Source organism: Prosopis cineraria, unplaced genomic scaffold (assembly GCF_029017545.1).
Source record: "Prosopis cineraria cultivar Desert tree isolate PC_DT_omini unplaced genomic scaffold, ASM2901754v1 PC6, whole genome shotgun sequence".
NCBI classification, from domain to species: domain Eukaryota; kingdom Viridiplantae; phylum Streptophyta; class Magnoliopsida; order Fabales; family Fabaceae; genus Prosopis; species Prosopis cineraria.
Window position 1 is genome coordinate 18,337,663 of NW_026555337.1, and position 11,927 is coordinate 18,349,589.

The window sequence follows — 11,927 nt, forward strand, 5'->3', positions numbered from 1 at the left end:
ATCACTATTAGCTTTTTTTTTTTCACTTGTAAAATCGTTTTTAACTAAACGTATTTTCATTTTATTTTGTTTAAAAAATAATTCAAAAAACTGTATTACAAAATAATTTTTAAAAATAAAAAAATGAAAACAGAAACTAGACAAACCCTTAATTTTCATATTTCTTTTAATTTTTAACTTTTGTATGCTAAAATCATGGTTGTTAGAACCAGATTACGCTAGTTAGTTCAATTGAATTGAATTGATCTACAGTTAAATCTTGACAAACACTAAAATCAAAGAAAAAATGAATCAGAATAGAACTGGTCAAAACCAACCAAGAAAATCAAATCAAAATTTATGTAAGATGGGGTTGCTAGAAATGTTTTTGATTTCGCAAGCACTAATTTTGGATTTGATGGTCTTAGTTTAAATCAAGTTAATGATAACTTTGGTGATTTTTGAACTATTATGAATTTTATTAGCGTGATGTATTTGATGTTATTTATTGTAACGTTGGTGTGATTTCCATTAGACATGTATGACAAAAATTGCTTAAGTTATTTCTTTTCATATATATTATTTAAATAATATATTATTTTAATTGAAACTGCTACAATTTAACCATCATGAGGTTTGTACCATTTGGTAGCTTGGAAAATTGGAGTAGGAATGGGACCATGCTAAAGTCATAAATCCCCAAGGGCTCTGCTCAAATCTCTTAAATTCAATCAAATTAACAAATCAAAGACCAAAATCAACAGCATCATGTCTACTTCAATATGTTAACATATGAATTTGTCAACATGATAAACCATGATGAAAGAAACACCAGCCAAGAGTAATACAACCAAGATACTTAAAACCGAACAGGTTAAAGCACTAATTCAACAGTTAATGGCCAAAATCATAATTCAACTGTATTGTACCAGTCAAGACTCAATACATTGACTCAATAGTTTAATGGTTCAACTAAGCAGATTGACCCAAATTTTCATACCATGAATACAACTAAAAAACACTTTGAACTGCAGATAGAACAACAATTAATGAGTTGCTCAAAACTGATATACTAACAGGCTATGATTTTTAAATCTACTGCATTCATTTTCAAAATATAGTAATCACAAGAAATGTACTATTTATGAGGTCCACATCCTGCTTTTGTGCCTATTTTTTCGTTTCTCTGAATTTCTCTCCGAATACACAATCGTATTCAATTTTATGAATGTCGGTGATTTGGATTGTCAACTACGCTATAGTGCTCATACCATCTTGATAGAATCATGTGTCAGAGTCTTGCATATCCACTGGAGCAATGTACACTGATATCTTGGAAATTGATGCACTGAGAAAGTTTAGCTGTGAGCTTTTCCAAATCTTCCCTTGTATGAGCTGCACTCAAAGCTACTCGAAGCCTAAGAAATAAGTATGAAAAACAACCGATTTCAGACATGCATAGGGAAATCACCATGCTAATAAAAGATCATTCAGGAATCAGGACACATTTTGTGGAATGAAGACATGGTAAACTATAATAATATATATCAGGCTCAAAAAAATGCACTATTATACCCTGTTATCATTATTCACCATTAATTATCTCGTTTTATTACATTTTATATGTAAGGAGATGGGTGCCATTATTTTTGAATCAATTTTCATTGCCCTTTTCTTTTTTATCTATCACCCTAGGACGGTGCCCAGCCTTATATGCATTTTGGGCCACCCGGTGCTCAAATGTTCAGACTGGGTTTGGCCCAACCCTAAAAGTATTTTTACATGATTAAAAAATAATGAAAAAAACTTTTCTTTATACCAAAAAATATAATTATCTTCATTTAAGATATATTTTATGTGGGAATTAACAATAAGATGAAAAAAATAATTTTTACAACTATATATGATTAAAAATTATTCATTATTTTTATATATTACTAACTTAAAAATTACTTTAAAATTTTGAAAATGATTGAAAAATAAAATCATAAAAATATCAATGATAATCATAAAAACAAAGCTGTTACCTGAAATATACTAAGAAATAGAACATTATAAAACAATTACGTTTTACTAATTTTTTTAAAAAATAACTACATATAAGTTTGGGCCGGGCAGGGTGGGACTAGAACCCAACCCAGTGCCTGGCCCGAAGCCTAGCTTGATGAGCCCGTATAGCTCGGGCGGGGTCAAGCATACCTGATAGTCAGGCAGTTTGCTCAGCCCTAGAACTGTAGAGAGGTAAGAAAGATCGCAAAGGATTTTTCTTTCTCGTTTCTTCCAGTTTTATGGTAGAGCCAACGGACCTGATTGTATACCTATCGAAGCGTAGAAATGTTTAGGTGAAGAAGGGGTGAGATGGTTAACTAAGTTATTTAATGTGATTTTACGGTCCAAGAAAATGCCTGATGAGTGGAGGAGAAGTACATTAATTCCTATTTATAAAAATAAAGGAAATATTCAGAATTGTACTAACTATAGAGGGATTAAACTCATGAGCCACACAATGAAATTGTGGGAGAAAGTAATTGAGCACAGGTTAAGATTGGAGACAAGTATTTCTGAGAATCAGTTTGGTTTTATGCCAGGTAGATCAACTACAGAGGCGATTTATCTACTAAGGGGATTAATGGAAAAGTATCGTTGTAAAGATAAAGATCTACACATGGTTTTTATTGATTTGGAAAAAGCTTATGACCGTATACCAAAAGAAGTGCTTTGGAAAGCGTTGGAAAAAAAGGGAGTACGGATTGCTTATATTAAAACCATACAAGATATGTATGAGGGGGTAAAAACTAGTATAAGAACACCCAGTGGTCAAACAAAGGATTTTCCTATAAAGATTGGACTACATCAGGGATCATCTCTGAGTCCTTATTTGTTCAACTTGATTTTAAATGTTTTGACAGAACATATTCAAGAGGAAATCCCGAAATGTATGCTCTTCGCGGATGATATAGTTCTTATAGCAGAGACAAGAGAAGAGGTTAATTGTAAACTTGAGTTATGGAGGAGGACATTGGAATCGAAAGGTTTTCGTCTGAGTAGAAGTAAGACGGAATATTTATATTGTAAATTTGGTAAAGGAATATTCGACAATAATTTGGAAGTGAAATTGGGAGATCAAATTATACCTCAAGTGGAAAAGTTTAGATATTTGGGAGCCATTATTCAAAATGATGGCGAAATCAGTGGAGATATTTCACATAGAATTCAAGCTGGGTGGTTTAATTGGAGAAAAGCTAAAGGAGTTATTTATGACCGTAAGGTGCCTAATAAACTTAAAGGAAAGTTTTATAGCACTGCTATCAGACCGGCAATGTTATATAGTAGTGAATGCTGGGCTCTAACGGGACAGCAAAAGCATAAAGTTGGAGTAGCAGAGATGAGAATGTTACGATGGATGTGCGGACATACACGTAAAGATAAAATTCGAAATGAGCACGTACGTGAAAAAGTGAGGGTGGCACCTATTGAGGAAAAAATGGTAGAAAATCGGTTGAGATGGTTTGGGCATGTACAAAAAAGACCAAGGGAGGCACCAGTGAGAAGAGTGGAACATATAACTTTGAGTCCGATTAAGAGAGGTAGAGGAAGGCCTAAGAGAACACTCTTGGAAGTTGTTGAACGCGATCTCTTAATTAATAATATTCCTAAAAGTTTAATAAATGATAGAGCACAATGGCGTCTTGCAATCCATGTAGCCGACCCCACCTAGTGGGATAAAGGCTTGTTATTGTTGTTTTTGTTGTTGTTGTTGTTTCTTCCAGTTTTACTATAAAAGAAAAATGAGTGTGGACATTGAGCGCTGGTAGGAAATAAAACCTGCATGAGTTAGGAGGCACAGTTGGTGGTCTAATAGCAGTCACATGAAAGCCAGATTTCAACAAATGCCTGTTCCAGAATGGTTATAAAACTTAGTAAATTAGCAAAATGAATCTCTCTGTGTGTGTGTGTGTGTGAGAGAGAGAGAGAGAGAGAGATGGTACCGGCTTGCTTGCAGTGCTTTTTCTTCACTTCCTACAATTAAAGATATAATGGGACTTGTAACAGGGATTCCAGTTAGAGCACGGAAGTCTTCCACTCGGTTCCAGATGGCCCTTCTACGCCATGTCTCCATTTTTGCCACCTTAACAGCAGCTGGCAAATTGCATTTATGTTTAAACAGATATGTCATTTATACAAGGAGCAGTAACATAATAACAAGAAAGTTACAATACACAATGTGACTATGGTTATCTTTTTGCACACAATTAACACATTTATTACTATCCAGACACAAATAACAAATAGATGCACGGGTTTCCCTCAACAAACTTTGTATTAAATCCAAATATACTTCTCTGGTTTTATTTATAGGGAAGAGAGAGAAAATTAATTTTAGTCGCATTTACAAGACATTTTACTGTTTTCTACATTCATCTTTACTTTGCTACCTTTATTAAATGCTGAGAAAAATTATTAAAAATAATTCTTTTTATCTTTGTTAGGGGTTTAGAAGGGAAAACTTATTAAATATTAAGACAGTTAATAAAGTTTAAGGTTTTCTTTTTTCGATAAAAGATGCTGAAAATAACTTATAAATAAGACTAAAATGAATAGTAAACTCTATATAGTGAGGAATGCTAAGAGGTCAAAGGAACATGATATCCCTTTGATGATCTTAGAAGTGGGATTGACATTATAAAAATCTATCAAAAGCCCTACACATTTACAAAACTGAGGCAAGAGAGGTACAGTCGCTACTTATGAAATGACACTGCAAAAACAAAATATGTAAAACTTACGCATATAATTCTTTTTTTTTCCTTTAAAAAAGGTTAAAAGCTATATTTTCTAAGTAAATCAATTCCACTATAAGGACACATAGCTCACCATGAGCAGCAGCTACAACTGGGACTGGTGTGGTAGTGGAAAATATAAAGGAACGACCCCTTGATTGTATGAGTAACTTCCACCTTTTGCTACCAGGATGCACAAAATACCACAATTGCATTAATTTACAAAATTTCATAAGAAACATTGATGAAATTTATACCGTTTGTGGTAAAAAATGAGTTCTCCCACCCCCTCCCCTCCTTCACCCAAAAGGGAGGTCAAAAAAAAAAAAAAAGCATGAAACTTGCAGGAAGTTTCTCAAAAGACTACCTGCATGCTATGAATCCTCCATGGCAGCCAGCAGCTTTACTCAACGTTCCAATGCACAAGTCAACCTCTTTTTCACAATTTAACTCCTCAGCAACACCACCACCATTTTTGCCACAAACGAAAGATCCATGAGCCTGGAAAAAAATCAGGTTTCTATTTTTGATATCTTATAATTGCATTAAGCTATGCAGGCATAGAGAAGTCATCATTTGTTATATAGGGTCACCATATCAGCACTATTGACATGATATAGTATGTGAAATAATTTAAAAAAAAAATTAGTGAAGAAACAAGAGAACAGTGAACTAAATACGATTAACCTTAAAAATGCTCTTGCTTTCCAGCACAATACTATATCATAACTGTCCTATGATTGCTGTATACCATTGTACTAAAACTTTTCCACTGATCAGAATCATGAGCGTAAATGCACAAGATAGGATTCAAGCAGTCAATGACACAACTTCAAGACGGCTTACATCATCAATGACTAACAAAAACCCATGCTTCTTACGGAGCTTTGCAAGCTCAACCATTGGTGCATAGTCTCCGTCCATGCTAAACAAGCTGCAATAAGGTGAAAAATGCATAATGGCATACAGAAAATCATGTTCATAAAATCATGTATAAATGACATCAGAAATATGAAATTATAATCAATAATTGATTTGTAAATCTCTATCAACACCAAGTAGCAGTTCTGACTTCTAGATATTGAAAATATTTCCAACACACAAACCATGCTGATCTTCAGCAAGGAGCATATAAAGATCAGCAAGACGTGAATAGCTGAAGCCAAAGCCTGATGTGTTGGCAACACGATCATGCATTGATGAGCAAACAGTAGTGTTCTTGAATCACCACTTCATTAGATCTTATTATATGTGGATGATACATGTCTTTTCTTCTATTCTCCTATAACATCTATTGTGAATTCTAGGTGAACTACTTGTGAAAAACAAGTAACCTACTTGAGAATAGGGGTGACGGACCACTGAGAGATACCATTCCTAAGTGGGTTACCAGGTTTTCACAAATGGTTTAATAGAATTCACAACTAATTCTACGTGATTTTAGTATTCACAGCTTGTGGAATTAATTTGAACTTGGGAAAAATTCGGTGAAAACCTCTTGACCTAACTTAATTTCAATCAAAACGCCTAAAATTCTGAAATTTCACTGCACATATAGGGGATTGAAATAAAATTAAGGAGCTGACTGAAATGACCTTTTTTTCCCTAGTGATATTAGGTGCATGAACTACTCATCTAGGGAAATTAACAACTAATGCAAGGAAAATGAACAACTAACTTAGGCGGAATTTGCAACTCTTATTAACAACATAACACTACTATGAATATAAACAAGTAAAGCTAAATGTATGAACAACTCATGTAGGAAAAATAAATAATTGATATATGAAAAATCAACAATTGATGTAAGTAGAATGAGAGTTGCAAATTTACAGTGGTGTTATGCTATTAATGAGAGTTGCAAATTTCATTCATGTTAATGGTTCATTTTCCACACATCAATTGTTAATTTCCTTACACGATTTGTTCATGTGTTTAGCTTCACCAAGGACAATAAAGGCATTTCAGTCAGCTCTTTAATTTTATTTCAATCCCCTACATATGCAATGAAATTTTAGAACTTTATAGGCTTTGAGAAACTAAATCTGGTCAAGGGGTCCTCATTGAAATTTTCCCTTTGAACTTTCCATCTTCTCACTAGACTACTGAAATTGCACAGAATTAGTTATGAATTCCAAGTAAATCACTTAGGAAAATAAGGTAACCCAGTTACAAATTGTTAGTACAATCAAATGTAGTATCATATAAGAAATAAACCAAGATATGCTCATGACACATGCATTCCAAATGTTAATCAGATGATAAGTAGAATTATCATGATGCAAAATTTTAAAAGTGAAAATCTTTGAAAGAAATTGATATCAAATGTTAAAATAAAACCAAATGTAAAAGCAATTAGATTTATCAATCTTCATTTTGTTGAAAATATGAGGGCAAGAGCAGAAATCAAATATTTAATTTGCAAATATCTGTTTTTTTAATTCTGTTTTTATTAGATAGGATTTACATGACTTTATTTCCTATATCATATCCCTACTTTCTTGGCCCAGAAGACCTCAACCTCTGTTGTATAAATTTTGTTGTTTAGTATCAATAAAACACGAGCCTCTGAGACGGAATTGGATGTTCCATCTCCATAATCCCTACTATCTTCATAACTTTCCTATCAATAAATTATGATAAGTGTTTGTAACTTTCATAAGCTCCCAATAAGTGCTTTTAAGTACTTTTAAATTTCATAACCCCCTCCATTTAGAATTAAGTTATTCCATAACCTCTCTATTAGCATTAATTTCTTGCCTACTTGAGACTAGTATAAATAGTCCATTATATTCAGAATCACGAAAGAATAATACAATATTTTATCAAAGTGAGAGTGTTTTCTTTTTTCCCTTGGCTCCTAAGCCAGTTTCTTTGACTCCTTTTTCGCACATACTTAATAGCAAATATATATCAACTTTGCATAGACTTCATACATATGAACTAAAAACACAAACACAGTAGAATCAAACTCCAGCTTGTGGGATCTTGCGCAATGGAGAAGCTTTAAAGAGGTTGGCACTTGCTGGACCAAGTTAAATTTATCCGGGCAAAAAGAAAATTTTTTATATCAGCATAAAAATTGGACTGTTAAATGTTGTACTCAGCAGTGTTTGAAAGCAAGTTTTAGAACGATAAATGGAGTGTTAAAAAATGTTACTGCACAATAAATAATTTAATCACAAACCCAAAAGTAATTATAGTAGTTCACAATATGTCATAGAAATGATTAACTTAACATAATGATGATTTATTCATTGTAAAAGGCAAGGCACTGGGGAAGGAAAAGCGTTCCCCTACTGAACTAGTAGGCTTTGGACTACAATACTGCAAACTAAAAGTTATCATGAGTTTGTAATAACCAATAAATAAATAATCTTAAAAATACTATTTCACATATATCATACTTGTTTTAAAAGAATTTGAAACCATTAATGAGTTAGCATTAACTAATTATCTGAATATTTTTAATTTGATGATGCTGCAAAAATCATCATATACAAAAGTCTTAAAAAATTCAATACAATTGATATGTGTGTGTGTGTGTGTGTGTTTATACTTATATTATTAATATTCTCTTTATGCTTCAATTTAAAATATGCGTTGCCTGTAAATTTAAATATACACATTTATTCAAATGAAAATAGTTTAGCAGCAGTTTGATCACTGAATCATCAACTACAAACACCCCCGCTCTCAATCAACCAATGTTACAGGTTTCAAAATATTCATCCTAAAACTAACAACTTTTAAAACTTGGATACATTACTAGTCATCCACATAATCAAAGATCTTTCAAGGGAAACCATTCCTCTTGTCTAATAGGTGCAGTTATCTATAAAAGAGATCTCATCTTTTAAAATATGAAGTGTATACCTGATATGCATATGTAGGGCTGCAGGCAAGGAAGACAGATATGGAAATATATTTCTAAAACAGGAGAATAGAATGAAGATCCAACAGCAGCATGTAACAGTAGAAATAACGAGTTACCTATCAGTCACAACAACTTTTCTGTGCATTCTGCATTGTGATCTGTCAAGCACATAGATGTTGCAACAATGTAAACATGATATGCATACTGTGAATGGCAAAAATGAAAGTTTCTCACAAGAACATATGAATCGTAGAGAAGGAGAAACTTACAAGAGCATGTTAAGGTGGGACATATCACAATGTCTGTAAATGAACACCTTCACACTTTGTTGCCGCTCAGCAAGACGAATACCATCAATTATTGATGCGTGGTTTAGTGCATCAGAAAATATGGCTATCTTTTCAACCTCTGAAGGTATGCTGTTCCCAGTCAAGAGAGAACCAATGCTTCCTATCGCTGTCATCAAAGCCATATTGGCTGCAAATCCTGTTGGACAAAGAAGACAGTCCTATAGCATGGATTTAAAACCAAAAATGTGTCAGCAATGTGTACAACCCAGGCCTATTATCAAATTTGGTCCTTTCATCATCTCATTAAGAGGTGGCTCCTCCATAAGCTTAGCATAGTCATTAAAGGTGACAGAAAAGGATATAAAAAGAACATAAACATAAGCTGTCATAATTTCAATTCAATATAACTGTACCACATGCTAATCCCTAACAGGTAAAATAATTGATTGACAGGGGCATCAACTATTAATAGTTTTTGGGTCATGATAAGTGAGAACATGACCACAAAAGTCAGACTTTAGCAAATGAGATTTCCTCATCACTAAAATGAATACCAATGATGCCATTTTTCCTGATATTCGTTAATCATTGGCAACATCAAGTAGCGTCCAAACAAGAACATAATGGATAATCTCAGAAGTGCACCACATATGTTGAGTAAGCATCAACTTAGCCTTTAATAGAACAGTATATGATTTTTGTCTCATACTCTTCAGTCCTAAGTTAAATCACTATGGCTAACTAACTATGTTCTATGAGATCAAACTGCAAAGCAATTCAAGATATTAAAACCATAAACATTCAAGGAGTTCCCACATGACTGTTTATACACCTCTTTCTTCTTCAAATCAGCCAAGCATGACTCCAGCTGACTGTGGTAATTTGTATAGCCACAAATAAGAGCCGACCCTCTTGGTCCCATTCCATGTTCTAGGGCTGCCTGATATAGAAAAATAGTCATAGGTAGTTAACGCATGTAAGCTTAAACTAAATGAACTGAAGAAACAGTTTGGAATTTCACCAAAAAACAAAAAAAAAAAAAAGGTTTGAAAGATTAAAATGAAGAAAAGAGGCGGGAAGGTAGTTCAAAGTTTACTAAAGGGAAGATCATCAAGCACACCTTTGCAGCAACCCTTCCAATAGTCGGATGGGAACTTAAGCCTAGATAGTCATTTCCGGAAAACAAAATCAACTTTTTCAATTGTTGATGACTCTTGGGGTCTTTATTAATAAGTGGACTACGGATAATCTCATCGCCTATACCAAAAAGAGTCATTGTTGAATGTCAAGTAGACATCAGAACATGAAATGAAACATGTTGGTCAAAATAAATTGAGGGGAACACCAAAATTTGCAGGTATTCTCAGAAAAGAATTAAGTTGAATGTCATAATAAGTAGATATGGCATAGAGTAAATGTACAATTTGCTCCTTTAAAGGCATAGCATGTAATGCATTAATCTTCGCATTTATTCTCAAATGTGAGCTATTCACCTAAAATTTGTCACCCACTAACGGCTTAAGGAGAGGTATATTTTTAGGCACTAAAATTATATATTTACTTTACTCAACAAAAAAACAAGAGTGATTCAAAAGTTAGCATTTGACCTGCTATAGCATAACGAATAAAAAGTTGACTATATGTGCTCATCGGACTTGAAATTTAAAGCGTTAAAAGGTACCAGGACTAGGCGTGTCATTCATCCATCTGTTAAATGTTGGTTCTCCAATTTCCACTTCCACAGAAGAGCGATCCCAGGGGCGCATTTGGTCGAACACCTCGAATTCTTCATCTCCCTCCCCAACAATTTCTGGGATTGGTACATATTGTTTGCCATTCTCAACATGTAAGTGTGTATTTTGCTTGCGGAGGCAAATGGGTCTCAAAGATCGAAGGAGTTTGAGAGACTCAAGCCTTGCAAGTGCCTCACCGACCCAATAGTCCCAGGCACTTGGAATATCCATCTGCTAAACAGACAGACAAACAGAGAGTGAGAGAGAGAAATGGGAGAGAGAGAGAGAAAGAAGGGTAGGTGCCAGGTGGGTTGATGAGCATAACGTGAAGAGGTCGGCTAATAGTAATGGAAAAGGCAAAGGATGAGCAATTAGCAGTTCGCCATTGGCAGGCAGCAATTAGCATTCAAGTTAGCAGTAATATAGTTGGTTTTCGCTACTAAAGGCAGGCTTGTCATTGGGAGCTCCGCCTAGTCATCCATCACCTTTAGAGCTGTCAATTAAGACCAGCCCGATTCTAAAGGGTCAGAGCCTAAACGGGCTGACCCTAATAAGTCCGATTGCATGTTAGGGTTCTATTTTTTAAGGCTCGGCCCTAGCCCTCAGGGCTAAAGGGCCGGCCCTCAGGGCCTCGGCCCTATTTTTTTAAAATTATTTTTTCAATTAAAAATTATAAAAAATATATTTATAATCATAAAAAAAGTTATTATTCATAAAATTAAGTTTAAGAAAATAAATTTAAATCAATTTACATCACAACAATAAAGAAAACTAAAATATTTAGGTCTAATATCAAATAGTAACATCAAAGTGAATACCAATAAAAATTAAACTTAGTTAATATTATCAGCTAAATCTTAATAAATAAATAATGGATGGATGAATGCATTTAATATGTTCATTTCTTTGAGTTATGTATTTAATCTTTTTTTATATTATAATTTTAAAAAAAATTATAAACGGGCCTAAAAGGGCCAGCCTTTTTAGGCCCGATTTACCTTTTTAAAGATAAAATAGAAGCCCGACCCTCAATTTTTTCGGGCCTAAAAGGACCGGCCCTACAGGCTCGGCCCTAATTGACGGCTCTAATCACCTTCTCATTCGTTCAAACGATTAAACTAGATTCTTACTCTTTGCGCACTACACAAATTTAATAGAAAATGGAATGATAAAGAATTTTAAAATAAAATACTCTAATTATTTTTTTATTTTATCTTAATTATACATATCTCTCTTTATGTTGAAAATATATACTTTAGTCAAATCA

At 33.7% G+C, this 11,927-nt stretch overlaps 1 protein-coding gene across 3 annotated transcripts; it reads right to left on the minus strand.

The window, feature by feature from the left end:
• Positions 1–873: 873 nt before the first annotated feature.
• LOC129313523 (8-amino-7-oxononanoate synthase) lies at positions 874–10,929 on the minus strand. Of its 3 annotated transcripts, none has more exons than XM_054956722.1 (11): positions 10,609–10,929; positions 10,048–10,184; positions 9,760–9,867; positions 8,907–9,145; positions 8,754–8,795; positions 5,607–5,694; positions 5,128–5,261; positions 4,855–4,937; positions 3,969–4,119; positions 3,805–3,873; positions 874–1,397 (listed from the first exon to the last, which is right to left on the minus strand). In XM_054956722.1, the coding sequence occupies exons 1-11, from the start codon at positions 10,889–10,891 to the stop codon at positions 1,271–1,273; spliced, it is 1,461 nt and encodes a 486-aa protein (XP_054812697.1). In that variant the 5' UTR covers positions 10,892–10,929; the 3' UTR covers positions 874–1,270. The 3 variants fall into 3 exon arrangements, with proteins under 3 accessions (XP_054812697.1, XP_054812696.1, XP_054812698.1); XM_054956721.1 differs by having other exon boundaries at positions 4,855–4,943; XM_054956723.1 differs by lacking the exon at positions 10,048–10,184 and having other exon boundaries at positions 4,855–4,943; positions 10,609–10,772.
• Positions 10,930–11,927: the final 998 nt, after the last annotated feature.

What these genes read in the sequence shown, in the direction of transcription:
- LOC129313523 (XM_054956721.1), bottom strand. Translation starts at nt 10,891, where the DNA reads ATGGATATTCCAAGTGCCTGGGACTATTGGGTCGGTGAGGCACTTGCA. An exon ending in TCCCACCTTAACATGCTCTT is followed by an intron (nt 8,796 to 8,906) that starts GTAAGTTTCTCC and finishes TGTGCTTGACAG; the next exon opens with ATCACAATGCAGAATGCACA. An exon ending in AAAGCACTGCAAGCAAGCCG is followed by an intron (nt 3,874 to 3,968) that starts GTACCATCTCTC and finishes ATTCTGGAACAG; the next exon opens with GCATTTGTTGAAATCTGGCT.